This window comes from Colletotrichum scovillei, assembly GCF_011075155.1.
Source record: "Colletotrichum scovillei strain TJNH1 chromosome Unknown Contig00008, whole genome shotgun sequence".
In the NCBI taxonomy this organism is placed as follows: domain Eukaryota; kingdom Fungi; phylum Ascomycota; class Sordariomycetes; order Glomerellales; family Glomerellaceae; genus Colletotrichum; species Colletotrichum scovillei.
Window position 1 is genome coordinate 334,917 of NW_023336266.1, and position 26,996 is coordinate 361,912.

The 26,996-nt window shown below is 50.0% G+C and overlaps 7 protein-coding genes across 7 annotated transcripts; 4 read left to right on the forward strand and 3 right to left on the reverse strand.

The window, feature by feature from the left end:
- Positions 1-230: 230 nt before the first annotated feature.
- Positions 231-5,034, forward strand: HER10_EVM0010853 (uncharacterized protein; the record flags this gene model as incomplete). Its single annotated transcript, XM_035480300.1, has 3 exons — positions 231-353; positions 454-3,287; positions 3,337-5,034. The coding sequence occupies exons 1-3, from the start codon at positions 320-322 to the stop codon at positions 5,032-5,034; spliced, it is 4,566 nt and encodes a 1,521-aa protein (XP_035330964.1). The 5' UTR covers positions 231-319.
- Positions 5,035-5,517: 483 nt separating this feature from the next.
- Positions 5,518-6,056, forward strand: HER10_EVM0005380 (uncharacterized protein; the record flags this gene model as incomplete). Its single annotated transcript, XM_035475001.1, has 1 exon — positions 5,518-6,056. The coding sequence occupies exon 1, from the start codon at positions 5,766-5,768 to the stop codon at positions 6,054-6,056; it is 291 nt and encodes a 96-aa protein (XP_035330667.1). The 5' UTR covers positions 5,518-5,765.
- A 1,067-nt stretch (positions 6,057-7,123) lies between these two features.
- HER10_EVM0005371 (3-oxoacyl-(acyl-carrier protein) reductase) lies at positions 7,124-7,891 on the forward strand (the record flags this gene model as incomplete). The annotated part of the gene is made up of 1 exon (XM_035474992.1): positions 7,124-7,891. One exon carries the CDS (start codon positions 7,124-7,126, stop codon positions 7,889-7,891), a length of 768 nt encoding a protein of 255 aa, XP_035330666.1.
- Positions 7,892-13,434: 5,543 nt separating this feature from the next.
- On the reverse strand, positions 13,435-14,323 carry HER10_EVM0003181 (uncharacterized protein; the record flags this gene model as incomplete). The annotated part of the gene is made up of 2 exons (XM_035472865.1): positions 13,435-13,994; positions 14,047-14,323. The coding sequence occupies 2 exons, from the start codon at positions 14,321-14,323 to the stop codon at positions 13,435-13,437; spliced, it is 837 nt and encodes a 278-aa protein (XP_035330528.1).
- A 2,075-nt stretch (positions 14,324-16,398) lies between these two features.
- Positions 16,399-17,906, reverse strand: HER10_EVM0003314 (serine/threonine-protein kinase SRPK3; the record flags this gene model as incomplete). The annotated part of the gene is made up of 3 exons (XM_035472995.1): positions 16,399-17,000; positions 17,049-17,620; positions 17,689-17,906. 3 exons carry the CDS (start codon positions 17,904-17,906, stop codon positions 16,399-16,401), a joined length of 1,392 nt encoding a protein of 463 aa, XP_035330534.1.
- A 2,270-nt stretch (positions 17,907-20,176) lies between these two features.
- On the forward strand, positions 20,177-24,023 carry HER10_EVM0006700 (subtilase; the record flags this gene model as incomplete). The annotated part of the gene is made up of 11 exons (XM_035476279.1): positions 20,177-20,365; positions 20,431-21,175; positions 21,229-21,356; positions 21,431-21,567; positions 21,621-21,760; positions 21,814-22,011; positions 22,060-22,139; positions 22,197-22,336; positions 22,405-22,835; positions 22,889-23,067; positions 23,121-24,023. The coding sequence occupies 11 exons, from the start codon at positions 20,177-20,179 to the stop codon at positions 24,021-24,023; spliced, it is 3,270 nt and encodes a 1,089-aa protein (XP_035330740.1).
- Positions 24,024-24,357: 334 nt separating this feature from the next.
- On the reverse strand, positions 24,358-25,284 carry HER10_EVM0000177 (uncharacterized protein; the record flags this gene model as incomplete). Its single annotated transcript, XM_035469971.1, has 1 exon — positions 24,358-25,284. One exon carries the CDS (start codon positions 25,282-25,284, stop codon positions 24,358-24,360), a length of 927 nt encoding a protein of 308 aa, XP_035330342.1.
- Between the last annotated feature and the right edge of the window lie 1,712 nt (positions 25,285-26,996).

Consider the following 26,996-nt stretch of genomic DNA (forward strand, 5'->3'; position numbering starts at 1 on the left):
CCGTGCCCCTCCATTGGCGTCCAGCAAGCAGCGTCATCTTGGGCCAATCATTCCAGCACTGGGTAGCACACCGCTCTCGGGGAATCATCGGAGGCAGAGCTACCTTTGTACCTACCTTACCTTATCGAGGTTCCTAGGTACCTTTAGGCCGGGGCCGACTAGGGGATTCCGCCGCCCAGCGTCTCCACCCAAGCTAGAATCTCACCGAGGCGAGTTGTACACCTTGCATTCGACCGGCACCCACCCGCCGCGCAATTTAGTAAATGAAGCTGCGACGGACCATGTAATTTAAAAGTCCAAATTGGAGGAGCCGTTCAACATGGAGCGGCCTTTTTCAACCTCCAAAGTCACAGGTAAGCTCTACGCGTCTCATGATCCCGTTGCTATCTCGTTGGCCTACTTATCGTACCTTGACTGCGCTTCCCCCCAACTGACCAAGCATGCTATTCGCAGTCGAGTACTTCGATCCCCACGACGTTTACAAGCTCGTCACCCCGGGCCTCATTCCACGACTCCCTCTTCGAAATCTCCACTGGCAGTCGCATGCTGGCCCTTTGCGCTCGATCGATACCCTCCACGTAGAGCTCACGCCCGCCGGCGGAGACCCAGCTGCCCCAATCTCGCCAACCATCTCCCCTTCGCTCCGCCGGTCAGTCAGCGCCGGCGCAAAGGACGATGGCTTTCAAACGCAGTCTATCGGAGGCAAAAGCACGTCTTCAGACATTTCCGATACCCCAACGATAGCGGCGCGACAGCCTGGCAAAGAACGGCGCCACCAAATACCGGGCCTGAGGCGGACCCCTTACCTCAAAGTCCTGCTCGTTCGATGCGACGACAGCGATACCTACAAGTCCCAAACAAGGGCAGAAATCAGAGAATGGATCAAGAAAAATACGCCGCCTTCGCAGTCTACCCGGAAGCTAAACACACAAGAGAACCATGATGCATTTGAATTCCTGATTATTCACGTCGTAATACCCAATACTTTTGCGGCAAATCAACCTAGGGTCAGCGGAAAGGGCCTCGATGCTGCCGAGAAAGCAAGATCGTCAAGATGGGGCTCCGGATCCTCCACGTTATTGGAGAAGCTTCGGTCCGACTTCAACAGCTCTAGCAAGGGCGCGATCGATCGTGTGGCCCAAATCCGTATCGGCATCAACGACGTTCCATACGACGTACTGCCTCGAGTTGTTCCTGCCACACCAACCGGTTATACCGAGTCGCGTCAGGATGCCGAAAACGCATGGGATGACCTCGTTGGCAAATTCAAGGAGCTGATTCTGTCATCCTTTGACATGAGGGTGTCCCAGTACGAGGAAGACATCAAGGAGAAGGATGCTCAGCGGGCTCTACCGGGTTGGAACTTCTGTACCTTCTTCATACTCAAGGAGGGTCTTGCGCGTGGGTTCGAGAGTGTCGGCCTTGTAGAGGATGCCTTGGTTGGCTATGACGAGCTCAGTGTCGGTCTTGACACAGTCATTCAAGAACAGGCCACCTCCGGAGATCCCCAGACACACGGGGGTTCTCTGTTGAGCCACACGGAAGACCTCGTGAAGCGAGCTGAAGCCGCCGTTGCCGCAATGGGTGCTGAGGATGGCTCTCTAGAGGATGACCAGCCTGTTGATCTACAGGCCACGGATACCTCCAAAACCGACAAGTTCGACGATATCCCTATTAGCGCCACAAAAAAGCCGTACCGTGAAATGATAGTAGCCAATAATGTGTCAGTCTTTGACTTTCGCTGCTACATCTTTGCGAGACAGATATCGCTGCTGCTCCGCCTTGGCAACGCCTGGTCAACTAGGGAAGATCTCCTGGCAAAGCTTAGGGAGCAACAGGAGTCTGTCCTTCACGGCGTTGCACCGCAAGCGCCGCCTCCAAAGCAGACAGATGAAGCCGAAAATCTGTCCATGTTGGCTGAGATCTGCCGAAGGACCCTAGAATTCGTGCCGGCTGTCTCGCAAGTTATGAGAGCCGACATCTTGGCTGCGCTGAAGAATAAGCTTACCGAGGAAGATTCCCCGATTCTCAACCCCATCCTGGCGGAGGCTATTGATAATCTTGTTGCATCATTCGCATTCTCCGTTGCGCAGCAGATCCTTGCTCAAACGTCGAGCAAAGCACTGCCCATCCCCCCATCGACTCTGACTCCCTCCGACGGCCATGAGCCCAAGTCATCAATTCCAGAATTGAAAACCATGCTACACCCAGCTCGAAACTCGTCTCTGCGTGTGGGAACGGGTTCCAACACAAGTACCAGACCACCGCCCAGTCCTGGAGTGTTTCCTGGAGGAACAGGCCCCAGCCCCGATGACAATACAGCACCCAACGCCCAATTTCTCAAAGCTGGCCTAGAGGAACTCGCTGCGCGTCGTGCAGAGCTCTACGCTCTGTCTAGGAACGTCCTCCAAGGCAGCGGAAAGAAACGAGGCTGGGATATTGGATGGACATCTGCGCCAGTACTTGGGGAAATGGACGGCAACGACTTTGAAGACGTTGACCTCGACGGGGATGATCACAAGTCCCAGGCAGACAACCCGGAGCCGCTCTGCATAGGGCTGGCTGGTATCGAGAACGGCCTTCTTCACACTGCCCTTGACAATCGGGACGACTTCTATCGTCTGTACGAAACACTCACGGACAAGGCCTTGCGTCATTACACCGTGGCCAATCACAATCATGCAGTCAAGACAAGCATGGCCGACCTCGCCGTACTCAAGTATCACCTTGGCGAGTATGGCCCGGCCGCTTCATACTTCTACATGACTACCCCATTTTTCGGGGAGAACAGCTGGAGTCTGTTGGAGCTGTCCATGCTTATCATGTACTCTCGATGTCTGAAAGAGCTTCAGCGCAAGGATGAATTTGTCCGTGTGGGACTGAAGCTCTTGACGAAGGCGGCAGCCGCAGAAAATGAGAGGCTTCAACAGAAGAAGCCCTCGCTTGGAGTTAACTCGGAGGTTCAGTACCCCGAGAAAAGTGCCATCGCTGGCTTTCTCGATGAGGTTTTGAGTGTAGCCAAGACCCTTTCCAACGAGGTCAGGGTGCCTCTGGGTCATCTTTTCACACAAGTTGAAGTTGTCGGGCATGCAGCCTACCACACCGGCAAAGACTGCTTCTCTCTCACCATTAAACTAAGAAGCTTGCTCATGGATGACCTGAGCTTGGAGAAGGCCGCCATACGCTTGTCCAGGACGTCATCCGGAGGAACAAAGGAGCTTTGGTTACACACTTCCGAAGCGAACATTCTCAAGCCAGGGATCAACGAGTTGCGGCTTACCAGCACTGTAAGTAGTATGCTGACAATATGAGAGAAATTGAACTAACAGATGCTAGACCAATGTCGCCGGTCACTACAGGATTGACCGGGCAGATTTGATTTGCAACAAAGTTGACTTACACTGGGAGCGGGATGTTAACCAAACACCCAGCAAGACGGCGCAGATCTTCCGTCTTCCCGACCTGGAACTTTATCGCCCTAGTGGCGGTTTGAGTTGTCGCTTAACAGCGGCAAGAGACATTCAACTGGACAAGAACAATTCACTTGACTTGGAACTCTTGACGGGATGGAACACTATCAAGTCCTGTGAGCTTTCGGTCAAGCCATCGACTGGCGGCCTTCGAATCATTTCAACCGAAGCAACGTTTCTTGGACCTGCACTAGATTACGAGAAGCCTTTGGAGGCCGGACTTTTCCGCTTCGGAGGCATCTCCGCGTCGTCCGCCATCAAAATGCGTTTCCCGTACACCATCGAGCAAGACGTTCCGAGCATATCGGCTAGAGTCGAAATAACGTACACTACAGATGAGGGCACTTTCACCTACTCTAATGTGTTTTCAGTCCCCGTGGCACTCGCCTTGGGCGTCAATGTACAGGATGTTTTCAAGCACAACGCCTTATTCTCCCGCTTCAGCGTCTCAACAGCCTCGTTGAGCCCGCTCAGAGTGTTCAAAACACACCTGATCGACTCAGATGTCTTTGCTGCCCACTCTGCAGCTCCACCAAACAAGTCCATTATGGTGTTTCCGAAGCAGCCTGCCAGTTTGCTTTACAAGATCACACGCAAAGCTTCAGGCAACACCACACCAAAGACCCAGCGGACCCTGTATCTCAAGCTCCATTACAGCGTTGTCTTGGATGAGATTATTGCCCTTGTTGAAGATTCTCTGTCAAAGTTCATTGAAGAATCTCCTCTTTCCTCGTTCTCAGGCCTTTTGATCAACCGAGTACTTGCAGAGGTGCGGTCTAGCCTTTCGGCTTATGACTTGGAGCGAGCTGCTCTCCTCGGCGAAGTTCCTACGGCCTTCGTATCGCCTTTGCTAACAGGGAAGATCTTCAGAGGTCTGGGCACAGTTCCAGGCGGCAAAGAAGACGCCTCTAAAGCTCTTCGAGCATTCCTTCTTTCCTGGCAGTCAACGTATTCAAAGTTGACCATCAAAGGAGTCGAGTCGATCAGTCGATCAATCCTCATCCCTGTCGATGTCCCCTCCATTCCCGTTTTCCACTCGGTCGACATTCAGCTTCCACCACCCGACGAACAAATAGCGGGTTCGACCCTAGCCGTCAACCAGTTGCTGTCTGCTAATTTACGGTTGCGCTGGACTCGCACCTGGGACACGGCTGTCAGTGATGGCAAAGGCATCAATAGGGACTACGAGTTCAGCTTTGATGTGACTGGTCCAGGTGATACATGGCTCATCGGCGGCCGGAAGCGCGGCAACTTCAAGAGTCTGGGAGTAGACAAGTCGGACGCCAAGTTTGGAGAATCCGAGTTGCATGTTCCCGTGCTCATCGTACCGCTGCGCGAAGGACGGCTGCCCTACCCCAATGTGGAAATTCGCGAGGTCAAGAAGGAGGAGAATGACGAGACAGCTGGTCATCATGAGATCGATTACCAAAACATTGGCGAGACAGTACGGGTCGTTGCTGACTTGCAGCGGGTGACGCTGAGTCTGGATGCTAGCGGACCCAGTGGTGGTCCATTGGTTCTCGAGAGTGAGCGGCGCGAGTTCCATCATCGTATCTTATTATGATGATGCGATAGATGTCTTTCTTCAGCCATTGACTTGGCTGTGTGTGATAGATAATGAAGAATACAACGATAATAAGTCGAAAGCAATTCTCATTGAATTCCATAAGGCCATACAGGCAAGCGCGCTGTCGTTCTCCTCGGGGTTGCCGTTCTCCTCTGCGAGCTAGCAACAACTTCGCGTTGCCCGACGAATCCATGTGACTGCCCGCTCGTTCCACTTTGAGGCTCCGCGATGGCTACCAAGCCAATACGTGTTTGCAAGCGACCAACATATCCACTTCGCGTCCAGGACAGGAAGGTGCTTGAGCTGTGCCTCAGTACTCGTGACCAACCGGGCGTTGCTCCCCGCTGCGCCGTAAAGTAGTCATCCAACAAGGCCTCATTCGTCACCACGGAAGTGACCGGCTCTTTATTCACTATGCCAATGCACCTTGGCAACTGGAAGATCCATTTATAAATATCGGCTACAACAACGCCTCTAGAGATAGAATACATGTCTTCGACTTGATTCTATAACAGATCAAAACAATAACCACTTGGCGCCAAGAAAACACGATTTGTGCCAGCACATCGCTCGAGGACTGTTGATCCAGTGTTCTTTGCTCAGAACCATATTATATCAAGACTGCCTCCCGCCCACACGTACTCCGAACGAATCTCCTGCTACCAGATCAGTCCGATCGAGAGCTGTCTACAACCATTCTCCTTGGCGCACAAGCGTTCTGATCAAACATGTCTGATCAACTCAGCAAAACCGACAGTCAAACGCCGCTTATAAAGCACGAAACCTCCGAGTCTAAGCCAACATCCACGCCGAAGAAAAGGTCACTCTATCAACGCATGCAAGACCGAAACCGAGTTGAGATTTCCGAGGAGGAATTGCAAAAGTACACGGGGATGAGCAAGGCGGGTCTGCAGGATTGGGCCAAGGACCGCCCGGGGGTTGGAGCAAAAACACCCGCTAACACGGGGAAGAAGTTCGAGTCTTGGGAATCTATGCGTGTTACTACAGGGATTATGTGACGTTAGTGATTTACACTGCATGAGGTCGAGGATATAGTAACTGAGCTACATCTTCTGAAAAATGTCAACCCAAAATAATGAGTTAACACATAACAACTGGTGTGAAGTTCGATGTAGAGTCAACGATTGGAACACATATTTTGAGATGGTATGATGCTCTTGATGCCGAGTGTAAACACCTTAGATAGTATCATGTAGCAAAAGGTTTCCAGACCACATAACCTTCCATATTGGAATTTTGATTCATCTCCCCAATGGCTAGGGTACGACAATGGCACAAAGACTTCCGGGTATCATGATCTGTCTAGATTCCTTCAAGACTCATTAAGTATTCTGGACCTTTTGATCTAACGACAGGCCGTAGTCGGGATCATTTTAGCACATTGATATGTTCGATATCTTCCTCGAAGATCATAGAGTTACTGTTCTTGCATGAAATTTAAGTGCTGTGTGTGTGGGGTAACACTAGTCTATTCCCAAAAAAGATAGACGAAATGCGCGTTAAACAGGCTTCAATGAGTTTGCATGTAAGAATTGAGTATGTGCTAGGCCAAACCCCACTATATTACTTGCTTATATGAACAGAAGCTGCTTAGCTTTGTTACGTTCTCACAATAGCTTTAACTTTTGACCCTCGAGTGAGTTGCACCGCGGCCTCACCATTGACTCGTATCCGAGCAGCTCTATCTCAGACTACCCCTTCAGGCGATACCAGGTGAGACACGTCGGAGGGCCGACGCAACTATTCTGCCGTACTGCTTAAGGACCCGAACGGCGGGACGGCAAGTGGACTCCACGCCATCCCCCACTTTCCGTGCCGGGATTCGATACCACGTCGGCAGTGGGTTTGAGGGGCGGGAGCGGGGGATCGACACGAGCCGGGGCACGCGACCATCGTGGTTCTGGGCTGAACGATACGGGGTTCATATGTGTCACAACTTGAGAAGGTCTCAAACGACGCTGTTCAACACTTCCAAATTGACTACTGCTAGTATTTACACAAAGTCCGCTTATCAGATTGCGAATCTGCCTGGAACCACACCCTTCCTCATTCAAGCTCAACCCTCATGGCCGCAAATCAAAGTCTCGCGGGCAAGATTGCCGTGGTTTCCGGTAGTTGCAGTGGTATTGGGCATGCGATAGCGAAGGAGCTTAGCGCTCGAGGAGCCCACGCCGTGATAAACTACCCAAACGCCTCCCTAGCTGATGAAGCAGCCGCAGCAGTGGCGGTACTTTCCACCCCGGGAATCGCGATCGAAGCCAACATTAGCACTGTGGACGGACCGAAAAAGTTGATAGAAGGTGCCGTTGAGGCGTACGGTCACATTGACATTCTTGTCAATAACGCCGCAATTGCCATCAACCTGCCATTTGAGGAACAAACGCTCGATCACTGGGATTCTTTGGTCAATCTCAACGGTCGTGGAACATTTCTCTTGACGCAGCAGGCTCTGCCATACCTTACTCGTGGAAGTGGACGCATTGTCAACATTTGCTCCATTAGCTCCCGCGCTGCCCCGCCTCTACAAACTATTTACGCCGGGACCAAGGGGATGGTGGATTCTTTCACCCGGGTTTGGGCAAAAGAGCTTCCCCCGAAATATGGGTGCACCGTCAATGCTGTGTCCCCTGGTCCTACTGCGACGCACGGGTTCTTGAGTGCCGGAGAGGAAGCAATGAAGGTCCTAGGGCCTACGATTGAAGCAACGCCGGCAGCGAAAAGGCTAGGCAAGCCAGAAGAAATAGCGGACGCTGTGGCGTTTCTTTGCGAAGAACGATCCCGATGGGTCAATGGAGAACACATGTTCGTCAATGGGGGGCTTTACATGGACTGAAAGTTACGAGGTTATCGGAAAAGTCATAGAACATTGTCACGTTAACCTAAGGCATATGTTGAAACAAAGCGAATAACCTTGGAAGTCTCTAGTTCCCTGTTGCCTTCGTCCTTCCAAGTATCGCCTAAGCATCTACCTACAGCGACGAAGGATGGTGCGGGCAATGAATGAAGCGCTTAATACTGCAGTAGCCTATTCGCCGACCTCCCGATCTGGGTGCCAGTGAAGAAACTGCCTGGAAAACTTCCACTTCCATGTTGCCTGTCGCATTCGATTCCCAAAAAAGTAAAAGGGTATGGTTGACAAGAAAACGGCCGCCGATATACCCGCTAAGGTTCCAAATACGGAGAGATATCCTGACTCTTGTACCCAAACATTCACGTAAAAGCTGAGAAGAAATCCAAAAACGGCTACTCGAATGTCAGCTCTCCAAAAAGAAGTATGCCACCTCAAGAGTCATAAGTCAAACCCCCCACTTCCCGGCACCCCCCTGTTTCTGGCACCCACAAAAACGCGAAAATCCACCACAACGCAATGCCCACCCCCAACCTCCTTTTATCACAACATTTTCAATTCGAGTCCAAATGGGCTCATTTTTTGCACATACCTTCTTCTATATCTAATGCCTCAATATACCGAAGATCAGCTTGTCAGGCTCTCGAGGACATCTCAAACGGCAAGAGTCAAAAGAGAGCCTCATTGGTATGGGATACCACGATCAACCCTCCAACTACGTCTCCAAGGTGGTCAGACTAGGAAAGTGGCTTTTGCTGACTGGCAGAGGCTGTCTCCTGACCAGGAGAGTAAGCTGGCACAATGGGTTCGCATTCAGGCTTGCTGGGCCTCGCACCAACGCACCAACAGGTGAAGGAATTCGCAGAGCGAGTTCTGGCTGCTGCTGGGGATACCAAACCATTAGGAAAAGGCTGGATCTATGTCGTGAGAAGGAACCCTATCATTAAGGTTCAGAGAAGTCGTTCCATCGATTCTAGACGCGTTAATGGGGCATCTACTGAGGTCATTAGGAACTGGTTTAAGTTCCTTGCTATCCCTGAGATCAAGGACATCAAACCAGCCAACAGATATAATATGGATGAGACTGGCATCCTCGAGGGTCAGGAGCTAATGGGTTAGTGCTGGGCATGGCTGAGACGACGTCTGTTCGCAAGAAACAACCTGGGTCGAGGGCATGGGTCTCTATCATTGAGTGTATCTCAGCCTGGGTAGGGCACTTCGTCCTCTTATCATTTTCAAGGGAAGACGGTCCAACAACAGTGGTTTCCATTACATCTGGTTCCATACGATGGGTGGAGTTTACAGCAACAGATAATGGCTGGACTACAGACTTAACTGCCATTGAATGGTTAGAGAAGGTGTTTATCCCACAGACTATGCCCGAGGCTGAGGCGAGGCTCGACCTGATTGTGGATGGGCATGGAGTCATACGACGACAGACTTCATGTGGAATTGCTATATTAACAATATCCATTTACTGTTCTTACCACCACACTCCTCATGTCCTCCAGCCACTTGACCAGTCTGTCTTCAGCCCTGTTAAGTCAGCCTATCGGAAGGAGCTCGGTTACTTGTCTCAATGGAACGACTCTACCATTATAGGTAAAAGGAACTTCCTGGACTGTTACCAGAAGCCTGACTTGCTGGTCTATCAGTCTCGAACATCAGAAGTGGTTGGAAGTGGACTGGTCTACACCCTGTAGCGATGGTTAAGCCCTGATGAACCTATGGTATTACCTGAGCCTTCTGCTAAGCCCACCACACCCAAACCAACCAGTCGGGGCAAAAAGCGATGCCATAATGGTCAACAAACTACCCCTGTTGAGCCATGGGATTCTGCTTCCTCTGCAGTGGTCTGGTCGACACCCAGGGCTGGCAGAGCTCAGCGGTCAACTGCACTTATACACCCAACTCGACAATGATACCAGCACTCAACGGCTGCTGTTCAGGAAGGTGAAAAAAGGCTTCACAGAGCAGGCCTGGCAACTGGCAGCTGCCCAGCAGCAGCTGGCTCACCTGAGGGCTCAAGTTACCAACGCTGCAGTTAGGAAGAGGAAGACTGTTCAGATCGATCCCAACACGAAGTTTGCGAACATCAGGGATATCCATCGGGCTCAAATCGAAGCGGGTGAAAAGGAGGTTATTACGGCTGAATCCAGCGACTCTGAATGCCCTAGTGAGGCTGGCAGTTGTATTGTAGTGGGTGTGGTTGAGGATCAATAGTTAATAGTAATGAGGAGGTTGGGTTGTGATCCCATCGTTTTTGTGGGTGCCAGAAACAGGGGGGTGCCAGGAAGTGGGGGGTTTGACTTACCTATAATGTATCTTTCTAATCTTTTGCTAATCTGTTTGCTCCTAGAATCCAGGTAGACCGCCATATTTTGCAGTCAAAGAGATAAGTGGCGCGGACCACGAATCCTATCGCAAAGAGCTCAGAGCTCTCGAAAGATCATGCGCTAGGGTACTAAGAGAAAGACAACATCTTATAGAGCTACTTCTTACTTTCCAGTATGGCAACCAGCCATATATTGTATTCGAGTAGGCAAATGGTAATTTGGGGCAATTCTGGAAAAGGAGACAGGTTGAGACATAACCCTCAACGACAAAGTGGATGACGAAGCAATGCCGGGGTATTGGCAGTGCCATTAAACGCCTTAATGGACTGGCGACATTGCAGAGAGAAGAAAGGGCGTCGGGTCTAGAAGAGACGCGGGGTCAAGGATTGGGGAGGGCGACTAATATATTGTGGTTGTTGACCCACGCAGAAGATCGGAACCACCTCGTTGCTGCTGATTTGAGATTGACACGATGTCACTCGAGCCCAACGAAGTCCCGAATCATGAGAGTCGACGGCTATACTGAAACCTACCCAGCCTTGAAAATCGACTTTGGCAGCCCCATTTCGCCCAACTATGGCATCTGGTCACTCGGGTGCGTTGTTTTCGGATTTTGCATCTGGTATTTACTAGAATCTGAAAACGTCGAGAACTTCCAGAGAGATCACAATCTCAATCGCTGGTCAAATGATGAGAATGACGTAGAAGAACCTGATAATAGTTACTTCATAACCTCGCATATGTCTGGCAAGGGTAAGAAAGTCCAGCTTCACCAAGCTGTGCATAAGGTGATAAAACACATCTGGACTTTCAAGAAATTACGGGTTCGGGAAATCTAACAACCTATTCAGGGCTCAGTGGGTCGAAAGAATGATAAGTTTGGCGCTTTGTGGAGGATTCGTCTGCCTGATGCTGAAAGAATTGCTTGTTCTCGAGCCTAAAAAGACTCTCATAGACATAAATTCTACGGAATTGTCAATCATTCAATCTTCGGTGAAAGATGATTTGAAAAGCTTTGAGAGCGTTTCCTACCTTAGGTACTACGAGTAAGACTTATTAGTCACAGGAGTCCAAGGTCTTCCAGGTAAGTTTCCTCTCGTTCTTGCAGAGATATCTTAGTAACCTCTCCTATAGGGTCACCTCCAAATGCCAGAATCTCCCACAAGCTTCGTCACGTTCACCAAAGAGGACCATACGATCCCGGAAAATCTAACGTCAAGCATGTATCGTGGGGATAGAGCTCTGTCAATTGAATCTAGCAATGCTGGTTCCGACAATGGTTCATGGAATGATCGGAGCACGGCTACAACGAGTGCCTTTGATGAAGAGCTAGATGATCATACACCGACGCCAAATATGATACCATCTTATCTAGCCAATCATCAATAATTCAGACACGGTGTTTTCATACTAGGTACTTTGGGAAAAAGAATGACAAGAAAACGACATACTTAGGCTGCTAGCAAGAAATATATCCATTGACTAAGATACACAAAGTCATAAGACCTGTAAAGCGATGTAGATTCAAGTGAATGAAGCAATCCGAAAGTCTCAATCATACACGCTTGATTTCTAGCCTTCTGATATTAAAAATACATGAACACCATGCAAACTTTCTGTGTGCTACGGTGATTGTGTAGCCTGCTTGATAACCAGTGCCATGTGGAAATGAAATGAGGCGTCAACAGCACTGTGTCATTGTGTGAATTAGACTGGAGCCGGACTCATCTTTGATGTTATTGAACGAATCTTTCCATCTCATCACTCGTAGATAGGGAGATATGGCCCAGTTTTAGACACCCTTTTCTCTCATAGTCCATAGAAAGCCTCATCTAAGTAAATAGTAAGAGCTGGAAAGCTCTTCAAACAGGCCCTCTAGATCTGTACAGCTCGGTTTTGATATATGGCGTGGATGTTCCCTACTTCAAGTTGAAACGTTGTCGCAAAACTTTCCACTCTAGAAGCTCAGTATCATACTAGTTGGCTGGACCATGTCTCTGCTTTCTGCATACACGTAGCCTCGAGTAGACATCGTGCCAAGCCTCGCTGCCCGAATATCTTACTAGAAGGCCTTGATGAAACTTGTATCTTGATCCGAGACTTCTCCTTTATTCCCTACGTATTAGGTTGCTTTTGTAAAAGTCTACGTACAGAGGTGCGCACCATCATTTCCCAGGGAATGCGGGGCTTCCGGTGAAGGGAGGTATCGTCGCCGGGTTCTGAACCTTTCTGCCTCTTTCTCTAATTATTGTGTCTTTGTCGCTCTGTCTTTTTGGGAACGCGACTCCGCCGGTAAACGGCGGGACTTTGGCTGCGTTCTTGACGCGACTAGCACTCTCAACCCCACTAGGCATAGAATTAGCACAAATATAATCTACCCAGAGCTTTCGCCAGACTTACGTTGACTCAACGGGGAGTGCGCTAGCCTCGAAGAGAGATACAGCGATCACAAGTGTAGAGAAAAACTTCATGATTACTATCGTTTAGCTGCGACGTAAGTAGTTTGTTTTGGGTAAAGACAACTCTTTCTCAGCCGTTGGCGAAGTTCGTGAGACTTTATAGTATTCTTAAACATTGGATCGGCCTCGGTGTTTTGCATAAACCCCTTGAAGACCGTGTTGCTGATGCACACAAGGTTCAACGCGACGTTTCTGTGTGTTTGGGAAACACGACTCGCGCTCCAGTGTCGTTTCTAGTCGCCCGGAACGGCCGTTTTTCGCCGAGCGATCTCGAAATAAAGGCGCCTGGTAAACTTTAAGGCCTGATTCAGAAAGCACGCCAAGCCCAAAAATAGGTCCTGCAAACCATCCGAACTTTGAGTGACCCCTGGAGATCATTGTAGGCCTGGTATACCATCTCGAACTGGTGCACGTGATCCAACTACGACGAATTTTGAGTCTTTGATTCATCATGTCTTGGAAATCATCTCAAATGTCCGTCCAATACAGGATATCGAACCCGTTTGGGTCCTCTGGAAAATATCTATAGAAGATAGACGCGATCAGTACCGGTACTTCCATCACTTGGCACAATTAGGTTGTAAATCATTATTTGGTCTCCAAGAACACGCATCGTCATCTATAATTTAATCAGATTGCATCGATGCTGTATCTGCCACTAATGTTTGCCTGACATGCCATCTAAGCCAGTGACCTTACTCGTCCTAGAAGCTCAAGATAAGACATCAACCGCCTAGGCAGCTTCAGCGGCGGCAACTCCCGCACCCGTGGACAAGTTGGCTTTCTTGCCAGTTTCTTTGCCGTTACCTCCGTTCTTCTTCTTGCCGTCGTCAACCGCTGTACCATTGTTCTTGTTTCCAGCCTGGTTTCCCTTGCCGTTATCCTTTCCCTTGTTCTTGTCGGCATTCGCGTTTCCATTGTTCTTCTTTCCATCCTTATCGTTGTTATTGCTGTTGGTGCCGGCATTGGCGCCGGCGTTGGCATTTCCATTCGCCTTGCCGTTGTTGTTCTTCTTGCCGTCGTTATTGTCCTTGCCGTTGTTCTTCTTCCCATCGTTGTTCTTCCCCTTTCCGTTGTCCGCGGCCGTACCGTTATTTTTGTTGCCACCAGCACCGTTGTTCTTCTTGCCGTTGTTCTTGTTGGCGTTGTTGTTCTTCTTTCCGGTGTTCTTGCATCTGCATGCTTTGCCCTTTGCGTCTTTGCCCCTCTTCTTTCCCTTGGCGCATCCTTGACAATTGTTGTTGTTCTTCTTGCCGTCGTTGTTGTTCTTCCCGTCATTCTTCTTGCCGCCTCCTGCCATTTGATTAGCCTGATGATAATAAATGTGGCACTGTCAAGTTCCTACCAGCAGTATTGTTGGCCTGACGTGCTATGAGCTCGCCAAAAGTGGCAGCCTCCTCAATGTCACGGGTGGTGAGATCATTCTCATCATCCTCCTCTGCTCTATCTTCAATCGCAAATGGATGTAAAGTTGAATCTTGTTCGTCTCTGTCAACAAGAGCAGGGCTTTCCGTGATGGCCTCAAGGTCTCTGGCAATCTCGTCGCGGGTAGCGATGGGACCCGCGTCTGTAATAGCTGCGGCGGCGAGGCCAGCCAGGAAGAGAACTGAGATGGGCTTCATTGTCGTTGGAGTGAATGTGAGAGCCTTGGAGACTGGGTGAAGTGGAAATGTGAGATATCAAATATCTAGAAAGATGAAGCTGAAGTGAAAAGAAAGGAAAGCGTCCGGCGCAATGAAGCAATCTGGCTGCTGATGGTGAGATGATGGTTTCAAGGCCCAAATTATTCATGGGAATATCCTATGCTTTATAGAATCCGTCGGTATAGAATCGATGGACAGATATGAGCAATGCAATCAGCCACATATCGAGGTGTGCTGGCCTGACGCCCCCCACACCCCCGGTCTGTCAGCTCAATCACCTACACATCGTGCCGGCGGAACCGAAGGCTGTCAAAATAATCAAGATAATGTCTACAGGTCCGTGGGAAAATGATGTGCATTCTACACAGCCATCGCGGATTTGTGTTCGTCTGGTGTCATGTAAGTGCTGCCATCCCTTCGCTTGGAAAGTCTGTACGGACAACCCAAGTTCGGATTCGGCTGTAAGCGGAATATCCTGTAACACTTTAGACGAAGACCTCGCTTGGAGATTCAGTACGTATCGAGCAATATGGGTAGGTTGTATGATCAGCAAACCAAGCATTTGGTGTCCTGCTTGGGCCGCCGGCAGGTTTGTGCCGATTCATTTAGCACCGCCTCCATTGCTTCAAATTTCCATGGAAAACGAGGAGTAATGCGAAGCTTTTGTCGCAGATCACTGTCGCCGCGGGGAAAGCATCTGCGGAGGCCGAGGCCAGCGGTTGAAGGATTGGAGCTTAAGGGAACAGGCGGCCTGGGCTAACTGACTTGGGCGGTTGGCTCGTGCCGAACAGCTCTGACACCACACTACAGGAGCTCGTGAGTGATGGTCTCCTGTCTCGTGTGGGCTTCCTCTTTGGGCTTTCTGAGACAGCGCTTATTCCAGGCCATCGACAAGCGATCCTTTCAGTCTCATTTTTGAGATGGATTAGAGTTAAAACTGTTGAGCTGAACCGTTTACTGTCCATGAAGGATTCCACCACCTCATCGATCTCAGGCTTTGACTTAGGTGCTGAAAAGTCCAGACTGAGATGTGTTGCGCGTCCCTACTTACTTGCTTAGACGCCCGATCCGGGCGTTCGGCCAGATCATCATCCGAGCTTCTCTTCACAGTTCTCTCACGACGTCTTGAGTAATTGGTCTCGACGTTGCAAGTTGCCCGATTATCCGCGAACTATTTACCTGACGGGCTAGGAGCTTTTTTGCCGCGGAAACTAGTTGCCGTGTCTTTGTTAGCGACAAGCTAGGATTAAAGTTGTCTCAAGTAAAATGAGTGTTGAGCAGGTTTTACCGGGTGGGCTGAGCCTCTTCTATGAACCTTACTTTTCCAGCCAGGTGTATCCTTGCTCGAGATCTATCCCACGACCATGGAACTTACTTGATGCTCTGCCGTGATCCGAGCTGCCCGCAAGTTAAGGAAGGCATCAAAAAATGTGCCCATTATGATGAGATGAGTTCTGTCAGATCGAATGGCAGGCTGCATCTTTCTCCGCATGTGCAAAAACTGTCAGAGGAATAGGATGAGCTCAACCGTGCGGTATTAGTCAATACCTGAGTCAATCAGTAAGGATTAGATGATCAATGACGCTTCAGCTTCATTTAGGCTGGAAAGTCACCGGTCCGTGTTTAGAAATTCTCACGAGGTAACGATCTGCTCAATCTTCCGCGGGATCCCATGATCTGTCCCGATGGGATAAGGTCCTTATTTCTTCATTAATGCTCGGAGCTCCGAGAAGACTAATACGTGACGGCCAAGAAATCTTCCAGTGGTTCTGCATCGTGCTGTAAGAGGCATTAGCCATTCAGATCGCCTCATGATGGACGAAAAGCAAGGCCGAATCTATTACCCCCTTCCAACACATGACCAGGCATTCGAATATTGTTCCTGTAAAGAACCGTTTTCTGTCTACTTCAACCTTAGAAGAACTCGACAAAGCCATAATTCCGACGAGTCTCTGACTCTAAGAATTACGAATTGCCGCACTATTGTAGCATTAAATGTCGAGGATAGATCTACTTGTTATGAATTCGTTGCATACATGTATTTATGTTTTACCTCAAGTATTCAACCAAGAGAAATCGAGCAATGCTCCTGCGGATGGGCGATGCAAAGGATCGTAACGGAAAATGGCCCTCAAAAATGACACGATCTGCTCTTCCTCCTCCTCGCCCACATAGGATGCCTTATGGACCTTTACTAGCTTTTCGAGAGATTCATGGACTTGCGGCGGTACGCGCTCACCTAAGTCGAGTCGTGACCTATCCGCGTCTTCGACTCCATCAGAGCTGCCATCTATCGAACGAGAATCAGAAATGCTGTCTTCAGTGAACCCGTCTATGATATCCGTTGGGACTGTATCGAGTCTTTCTCCGCTAGAATCGTAGTATTTCTTTGCATTAGACCATTTCGCTGCAAGAGTCCGTGGGAGTGGTCCAATGATGTCGGTCAGCTGTATCAGCTGTTCATCTTTCTTCTCGGTATCGCTAAGGCCGAAAGGAGGAAGTTGAAACAGTGCGGCGCCTGTGACGAGCTCGTATACGATACAACCAAAACTCCAGATGTCAATGCCCGTTCCGATAGCTTCGTTGAGGATCACCTCTGGTGCTCGAAGGGAGGCTGGAGTCAGAACAGACAGCGGCGGATCATCAATGCAAAAAGCTGGATCCATGTTAACTTGAATAGTTATAGAGGCTCATATGCGCCTACCTCCACCTAGATCCGAGAGCTTTGCCACCTGATTTTGCCCCTCAAGCATGTAATATGACAAGGGATCCGAGACGGCCAGATATTTCGGGGCCCACCTGTCGAGCTTGCCATCAATACGCCGCAACATGTCTATCTTTGAGGCGTCATTTTCATCTTGCTTGAGAATCTGGCGATCTAAAAGATTAAGATCTTGTAAAGCGAACAGGATGTTGCCTGATTGAAGGTCGCCGTGCACAATTCCATTGCTGTGAAGGAAGTTGAGGCCAGAAAGCACATGCCGCAGAATACTTTTTGTTTTATCACTTCTAAAGCGTCGTACCGGAGGATTCCGGGGATCATATATCTCGACCGGGGCGTTGAGGACCGATGACAGGCTCGGACCCATAGGTTCAAGTACCAGGCAAAGGTGATTACCGTTGGGACCGTCGTGATAGAAGTAGTCCAAAAGACCCACGACGAACTTCGAGCTTTGGTCATTTGATACCTTATTGGCCAGAATGCGATATATCTTTACTTCAGTTGGATCCTTTCGCTTGGCTGCTTCGATCTTCAGAGCAACGTAGCGGTTATAGCTGGATAGGATATCAACGTCGGCTTGAAAATAGAAACATTGGAGATATGGATACAATTGAAGACTTACGACGAATCGAATGCCAGCCAAACCGTGCCAAAGGAACCGTTCCCAAGCTTACGAAGAATCTCGTAACGGCCTTTGAAGACGTCGCCAAAGTGGACCGGATGAAACCCTCCTGGACGATAAGACTCAGCCCACTCGCATGGTGTACCACTTTGAAGGAATCTGAAGTTTCTCTCGGAGTTTGGGTCCTTCGGAGGAGGCGTTGTTGCTGGTGAAGACATCGCGAAAATACAGGTGGCCTGGGAGATGTGGCAGAGAACATGCAATAAGGTCATGCAGAAATTTGGAGTGTTTGAAGTGTCAATTTGGACAAATTGGTCAATAAGCCTCCTAGTCTAAAGGAGGGTTGGCGAGCTGCATTTGAGGAAAGGCGAAATGCGGATCAACCTGAGAGGTCCGGTGTATTAATGACTGATCGGGTGCTCAATTGGCCTCAATTCCGCCCCACCGCTGACTAGAGTTTCAACGATTTGTTTGTTGTAACGATGAGATCAACTCCAGAGGATGCGGCAAATTAGACAGCACCGAACCCTCGATCATTGTTTAATGCAAGAGAAACATTTTCTTTTTCCATCGTCGGTACTCCCCTTTGGTTCTCTCAAGAAGTTGTTAGGGAGACGCGGCTTTCATTGGTGACGTGATCGGGAATGGTGATTGTACTGGCCACATTTATTAGGGAGATGCAACTCAACGCGAACTCTTTCGACCCAGATGTAGATTGTCAAACCGCCTCTTCGAAGTATACGATCATGTGGTTTGAAATGTTCTGCTGCAATCTGCTCAATAAGTCGTGATTCAAACCGCTAAATCAAATGATCGAGTTTTGATCTCGCCCATCCCCACAATCTTATCGCCGAACTTGTTTCCTTTTGGGGCCCTACAAATACTCTAACATGTGAGGTTGCTGCTATTGATTATCTTCCAACGGCAGGAAGCCGTCATCAACTAGACGATCGCTCCAAGTGTACCACTTTCTTGCAAAACTCAGGGAGATGAACTCGTTATATACTAGATGCATCAATCATCTCTGAAGCTTCATGCTATGACCTCGATCTTGGCCTCTTAACCTTCCAAGTTGCAGTCTCAATAAAAGTCGAAATTTTCGGATAGTATAGCAGCCAATATCAAGAAAATCCTTTTTTGCTTGTCCCTTGCTGCTCGCTCTGAAATTCAGCACGTTATACCGGGTTGTGAGCTTTGCTGGGACCAAGCCTGACATGCTGCTCTTATAGCGCAGTAGTAAGTCGAGGGCAACCAGCGTCCAATCCCATTTCCAACGTTCAATTAGATGCACCTCTTTCAGGAAGGTGTGTTGGGAGTCATTGTCCTGCGGCTTCAGGGATCAAAATTTGCGGACACATTGGGAGTCATTGTCCTGCGGCTTCAGGGATCAAAATTTGCGGACACATGTTGTACTCGGTTCCGTTGCAATCAAGCGGACGAAGTGTCTTGGCCGCCTAACTTTGTTCCTAAATCCCTGGCGAGGGAATTACCCCTCATCACCTCACCTACCACGCCATGCAGGGTCTTTGCCCAATATTGCATGCTTGGCACCGCTCGGGAATAACTCTATACGACAAGACAGGCATGTCAGAACGAATCAAGGCAGGGCTCTGCGCGTTGCCATATTTGAAGGCTCGGCTTTTCGCTTGGGACCTTTTAAGGTGAATGTTGTGTAAGACTTTAGTCATTTCAGCGGCCTGTCAGCCAGAGTTAACTTCCGATGAATGACAATCAGCCATCTGTTCCTGATTTTACCCGCAAACCTTCCATCTCGTAACGGATTTCACGTCAATAGGCGGCCGACTTCGGATCTTCAACAAGGATCCCAATTAGGCTTCGTTCCGAATCTTCCACCTTGACTTTAGCAAACAGGCCGGGACCTGTATGAGATGCCGGAGCAAAATCCTCATTGGAACGCACAGTGGTAGTGTAATGCTTCCACATTCAGTTCATGATGGCTTTTACTCCTGCGTCATGACAGGGGTAAGAAGTCATTACCGCCATTATGCTCGGCGCGATACCCGAGCTGGAAAAGTCTCGCCTTCTACTGCGCCAGTTCCGTGATCCGTTTCAAAGAATTCGATTCGCGAAGATATGCCAAGATCCGACTACGGATGTCACCTCGGTAGAAACAAGGTGACCACCGACTATCACCGAGCAGGAAGCTGGCATCTAATCTAATCATTCCCATCTTGCTCGATCCACCCGAATGCAACTCAGTACAACTGAATCCCTGCATTCCGCTTGATTCAGTTGGCAAGATACTCTGCGCCAGGCGGGACGAGGAGCATTGGGAATTTTGGTAATATCCCCTACCTGAGTGTCTACGCCGTTGGCTTCCGTAGTACATAAGGTGAGAAGAGCCTGCATCGTTGGTCATTCATGTTGCACTATCCCACCGGCTAAGGCTCAATGCTGCCTTGTCCCTCTCGTCAATCAAGACTTGCCCTGAGTCCTGAGTAATCGTTGTCAGACGTTACACTTCATCATGGGAATCAAGTCTCTCTTGGCTTTGGCCTCCTTCGTCTTCTGTGGAGAAGTCCTAGGTCAGACGTCTCCAGATGACCCTGAAGCAATTCTTGGACCCATTTCTCCAATCACTATTGAAAGCGGCCGATACATCGTCAAGTTCTCCTCCTCCGGCTCAGCTAAGTTCAGAAAGCGTGACGGAGATCTTGTATGACTCTCTCAGTCCCTGGATCTGTTTTACGAAAGAAATTAATTTCTCTGGCACAACAACAGGACACTGCCGGCTTCTTTACCGCCCTCCAGGATGCCGGCAAAGATGCTTTCCCAGCAGTGAGCTTCAAATCGCAGCTGTTCCACGGTGCTTCCTTTGACTTGAAGAACGATACCTCTGAGACCGTAGCCGATATTCAAGCTCTGCCGGAAGTCGAGAAGATATGGTCTGCTGCACTTTTCTCACTTCCCATCACGACTGAAGCGGTTGTACAGACAGAGTTCCCCACTTGGAACCCTCACAATGACACCAACGTCGCTCTTGCGCATGCCGACGGCCATCTCGGCGAAGGTGTGATAGTTGCGATTGTTGACTCCGGCATTGACTACAATCACCCCGCTCTCGGTGGCGGGTTCGGCTCTGGGTTCAAGGTCGAGAGTGGCTACGATTTTGTTGGCGACAACTACGAACCCGGAGACGTCTACCTCCCAGACGAGGACCCCATTGACTGCAATGGCCATGGCACACACGTTGCTGGCATCATTGCTAGCAGCAACGAATTCGTGCCTGGCGTTGCACCCTCGGCTCGTCTTTGTGCCTACAAAGTATTTGGGTGTGGGGGTAGCACTTACGAGGATGTAATTGTTGCGGGCTTCCTCCGAGCTCACGAGGAGGGCGCAGACATAGTCAGTGCCTCGCTTGGTTCTAACAGAGGATTTGTTGACACCCCTCTTGCGGTGGTGGCAACCGCCATCCAAGCTGCCGGAACCTTTGTCTCGATCGCCGCCGGAAACGCTGGTGAAAGCAGTGAGTCCTCCTCAGTCCATGCAAAGTCATTTCTGACTGATTGGCGTCAATAGATGGCCCCTGGTATACTAGCAGCGGCGGCAATGGCATTGGTAGCACTGCCGTTGGAAGTGTAGAGCATGATGAGCTCGTTGCATGGACGGCAACCGCGCGTTCCAGTAGTGGCGAAACTCGTGATTTTGTTCGTATTTGATACCCTAGCAACTGCAGTTGTTGTATCTTTTCGATTGGCTTGCAGCTCATACATGTTTTCAGATCTACCTTGCCGACAACGGGGTTCAGTGGTCTCTTAACGGAACGGCCCCAGCTTCGTGGGCCCCCAATCCTCGGGACCACGCTGATCAGTGTGGTATCGACTTTACTATTCCTGACACCAATGTTTTGGTCCTGCCGTAAGTTCAAATGACTGCCAGTTGCCCTGAACCTTTCTAACATAGAACTCCAGCCGGGCGGATTGTGGATGGCAAAGAACCGATAGCGGTTTAATGGAAAAGGTCGACTGGGTCCTAATTTACAACTATAACGGCTCCGATTGGGAGATCCCTGGTCGTGTTCGATACGATGCTGAGCGGCAAGCCAAAGGGTGTAAGTTTGAGATCTCTCGCGTGACGCACGAGATTTTTGACAACCACTACCAGACAGCTTGATCACCTACGAGGACGGAGACTGGCTCGTCAGCCAACATGAAAGGAACTACACTGTGACCTTCGAGTTTGTCAATGACAACAAACCTGCTGCGATTGATCGTCCTTCTTTCGCAGGAGGGAGAATCGACCAGTTCACATCTTGGGGTCCGACCTTGGACGCACGCATGGTTCCCCAGATTTCCGCACCTGGTAGGTTTCCCGACCGACCTTAGGGATTATGCGATTGACACTTTAGAGGTGGCTCGATATTCTCTACCTTCCCGATAGGCTCAGGTAGTTGGGCAACACTTTCAGGTACTAGCATGGCTACTCCCTATGTGAGTATTGTCTCGATAAAATTCATGCGAGCTCGAGGTTTGACTGATGCCCAGTAGATATCTGGCGTTGCCGCCCTGTTCTTCTCATCCCGTGGTGGACGAGCTGCCCTCGGGGATGGCGGTGCCAAGCTGGCTCATGAAGTCATCGTTGCTAGCGGCAAACCAATTCGTCATTACGACGGCACTGACAACCTCGCGTGAGTGATCGCTTTCTATCTCTTCTTTTTTAGGAGCACAAATGCTTATATAACATCTATACTCCTAGCTCCGTGATTCATCAGGGAGCAGGTTTGGTTGATGCCTTCAAAGTTGTGGGCTACTCGACCCTCGTGAGCCCAGCGGTGCTCAACCTCAACGACACAGAGCATTTCCAGGGTACTCAAAGCGTGCAGATCATTAACTCTGGGGACGAGTCTGTGACATACCAGTTCTCTCATGAAGCCGGCATTACTGCCCTCACTAAGAGTGCCGGGACTGCCTGGGTATCCGTTTCACCTCCATACGTCTCCGGGGACGGGAATACTGCCACGGTCGTGATTTCCCCCGCCGACCTGACCTTGGGTCCCGGTGAAAGTGGATCTGTCTCTATCACTTTCACTGAGCCGTCTTCACCTGATGCTGCCACTCTCCCAGTCTACGGAGGGTCAATCGTGGTCGCTGGATCTCAGGGAGAAGCAGTACGAGTGTCCTACATGGGTGAGTCGGGTACATTTCAAGGTCCACATCCGTTTCAGCTAACCAGGCTTCAGGAATCAAGGGCTCTCTGTATTCCAGTGATATCTGGGAGATGGAACGAGGCGTTCCCCTGCTACTCAGTGGATATGGCGGTCTCATGGAGGAGGGCCACAACTACACATTTGAGGAGGGTGGCGATGTCCCGCAGCCGTACTTCAACGTTCTTTGGTCAACTCAAGAAATCAGCTTCGATGTAAGACCAAGCACTTCACTTATTGGTACGAAGCTCTAACACTGCACCTCTAGTATGTCGCTCGCGACTGGAACGAGACAGACTGGGCCTACCCAGCAGTCCCTGGGCAGGCCAAATACTTCGGTTCCTTCATCACAGTCCCCCAGGGGCTTTCGGACTCTATCACCTCTTTCCCTCTAAGGAACTACCCGCGGAACGGTGGCGGTGTCTATGCTCCTCCACAGAATGTTTTCGCCCATGGGGGTGATATCCCAGCTGGCGAGTACCGCATTCTCTGCCGCGCACTCCGTACCTTCGGTGATCCCAACAACCTCAATGACTGGCAGTACAAAGTCTCACCCTGGTTCCGCATCACTAGGGAGAAGCCTCCGGTAACTGCAACTCCCACGACGGCGGAGGCTACTCCAGCCCCAACGACATCTTCCGTTAGCTTGCCGGAGCCATGCGCCGCGACTTCGACACCAGTCAGCATCGAAGCAACCCTTGCTTCCGGCGAAGGTCCTTACAACCTGTATCTCTACGCTGACTTTGCTTCGATCGACCTGAGCGGATCTCAAACCCCGTTGAACTTCTCCATCACCAACGGTACTCAGGTTCAGACCTGGTTCAACTCCTCTTGGAGGTTCCTCTCTGTGCATATCAACACCAACAGCTTGATCTACGTGTACGCGTCGAGCCGTGTGACTGGCGCCTTTTCTTTCCTCGGATGCACAGCGACAGATGGTGTTTTGGGGTGCGAATCCAACGGCAAGTCTGCGCTTTATGTTTGCGATAGCACGACTGGACTCCTGCGTCACGGAACTCAGCCTCTGGATGGGTGCCAGACTGTCACTCTCAAAGTTGGGCCTAAAGAAAATCCGAACTGCGTAGCTACGACGACTTCTGTCACTGCTACGGAAATAACAGCGGCGCCTACTACTTTCTCGACTGCAATTGTCTCGGTCTCGTCGTCTTAGCTTGAATCTGCGGGAACTTTCGGATGTGATCCTGGGTAGTTGCTAACCAGAGTGGTACCACCGATCCAGTAAATACTGTCATTCAACTCTGTACATAGTATTTTACCTTATGTGATGTAGCTACAAACGCCATCGGCACATTAAATCCGATGCACAAATTTCCCTCAAAACCTAGATGTTGCCTTGCGCCAACGAGATGCTCTTCGCTATTTGCGCGTATATTTGCTCCTTAAACTACATACATGATGAACTCATTGCACCAGAAAGTTTCCATATCTCAAATGGTAAAGATTCCATTCTCAACTCCAGTCATAAAACATTTGTGATTCATCCCTTAGTTGGGGTAGTCCTTCAGCAAAATTCCGTATCCCTCAAGCAATGATGGGCCACCGGCAACAACCGTGATCTGGTCATTGGTTCCGACAACAACACCATAGAGGTACCGATCTCCGTTCTCGTTGATCCAGAAAGGACCTCCAGACTGTCCGCCTTGAGCATCGGCATCAGTCACAACAGGAGAACCTCGGTCACACAAAGTCGCGGAAGAAGCTGTAATAGCCTCTTGACGGTAAGGCTGTTGTCCGCCCTTGTCGCCAGGGTATCCGTAGTGGAAGAACATGGCGCGATTAAGCTGTGTGTCAGGGTTCACCGTCTTCAACCCAAGCCAGCCGTTGGTGGACCCAGCCTTCTCGCCGAGGACGAAGATGGCCCAGTCGTAGGCGTTAGCGCACCAGCCTTCCTGGCCGTAGTCGGGTCGGAAGACGCGGATCACGTCGTAGCCACCCAGGGCCTCGCCGTTGTCGTAGGCAGGCTGGAAGCGGGCTGTTGCGCCATTCTCTGGGATGCAGTGGCGCGCGGTGACAACGTGGCGGGAACCAATCAAGGCACCGCTGCAGATCGCACCGTTTGAAAGTGCGATTCTGCCCATGGCACGATAAGGGTAGTCCTTGTTGGTCCAGAGGACGCGGTTGTCGACACCTCCGATGATACCGCGCTTGGAGGGTTGAGAAGATCCGGGATTTGAGGGGGGGAAGTCCGTGAAGTTCGCATCCTGGCCGGTAAGGCTAAGAGTGATGACCTCGGGGGCAACTCCTGCGACCTTGCGCTCCTTTAGCGAGGAGACAATCGTAGGGTCGAAGCCGATGGGCTTGATCAAAGTTGATGGATCTGGCAGGTTGGCACCTTCCACCGTGGGAGCAGCAAAGGCGCACGATCCAAACGATAGAGCCGCTGTGGCTGCAAAAGGAACAAAGCGAACCATTGTGATATGAGGTCTTGAGAGAAACCGGTTAATAGTGATCGGGTTGTGGGACTGGAATGAGCTGATTCTGGACTCAATGATGTCTGCGAGCAAGACAGACTTTATACTCCTGTATGGTAAGCTAAACACCAACTTCTCATCACATCAATACTGCATTTGAAATTGTATCGACCCGGCCATGGCCCAAAGCTGGGGATATTTACTAGAATCATTGCTGCCTGGGAATGCATGCTACGTTGACTTGGACCCCATCAACCAAGCTCTATCCGATGTTGCTACGCAGTCAGACTGAGCTGGGGTAAGTTGGCCCCCATCGTCGGATTGAAAAGCGAGCATAAGCGCCTGGAACATTCGTTCGGAAATTGAGGAATGGGTAAGATCCTAAGTCTACGCTGTGAGTGCGAGCGGCTATTCAGACTTCTGCCCTGTCGATCCGACTGCAGGGTTCACAACCATCAGCCGACGACCAGAGACCTTTGCAAAGGACCGCTTGGCGCATCCAAAGGAAGATGAGAGATGGCACGGTTTTCAGGGGATGTTTAGACAGTCTTGCAACGCTGATAGGTGAGATCGCGTTGATCCCTGTCTGTTTTTTTAGGTTGCGAGATTGAGCTGAGGCGGATGCTACCCGCCACGGAAGCAGTCAGACGAACTCCACAGAATCCTCCAGGGCCATGTTAAGTTGAAGCCTATTCAAGGATGCGGGTTGTGGAAACAGCACAACCGGATGAACGGTAGAGTGCATTTACGTTTGTCGGCATCGTTCCAGTATTGCTCACTACCGCACTTTCGCAGAATATCGATCTTCACTATCCCACTAAAGGCTTCAACTTGGTCGCTAACCGCAAAAAACCTTGGATCTTCAGTCATTTCAGCTCTCCAAGCACTCGAACTCGATTGGAGATCCAAGGCAACATTCGCCGTTGACAACTCTAAGCACATGAGATGATGCGCATTTGAGTTTCCGGTTAGTGAGACGAGAATGCAGCTTGATGAACTTTACGTTTTCCGTGGTTGTCAGCCTGACCTCTGGGTAGTGATTCCTCGGGGTGCAGCTGTGCAAATAAGCAGAGCGTAACATCGACTAAAGGGAATTGAGTGCCAAGCTTCACCAAAAGCATTCATCAGCCACGGTAGAATCAATCGAATCACGCAACATTCTATATTCCTCATTCCCATGCGGAGTATTTCTCTGTGCCTCAGTCGTCAAAAGTTGGTGTGGCTGTGTGCAGCCCAAAAATACACTGGCAACCTTGGACAATTTGTAAGTTACCTTCTGTGGGTCCGATGCAGGTGAGCCTCCTTCATGGGCAGGGTAACTTCGCTCAAAGTGTCTACCACTCAACTCCTCAAGATGTTCTAGCTCATGGCAAAGGCAAATAGCCGACATGGCTGTGGGGCCGGATTGTTCATTGCTTACTTTCAATTAAGAAGAGTCATGTGCAACTCTTCTAGAGCCTATTGTCTATGAAGCACTGAAGCATAGGACATTGGGATTATTGTCCACTTAGGGTAGACCGCAGAGCTAGTTTACAATTGGAGGCACTCAATGACAAACATGGGGCCTTTGGCCGCAACCTCCGGTCCAGAGTTTCGGCCCGAACAACATTAGAGTAACCACTACTGGTGATAAAAGTGATAGATCGTGTAATACACTCTGCTCTCAAGATCTGTACTCGGCGGAAACCAGTAAAGTAAACGTCATACAATCA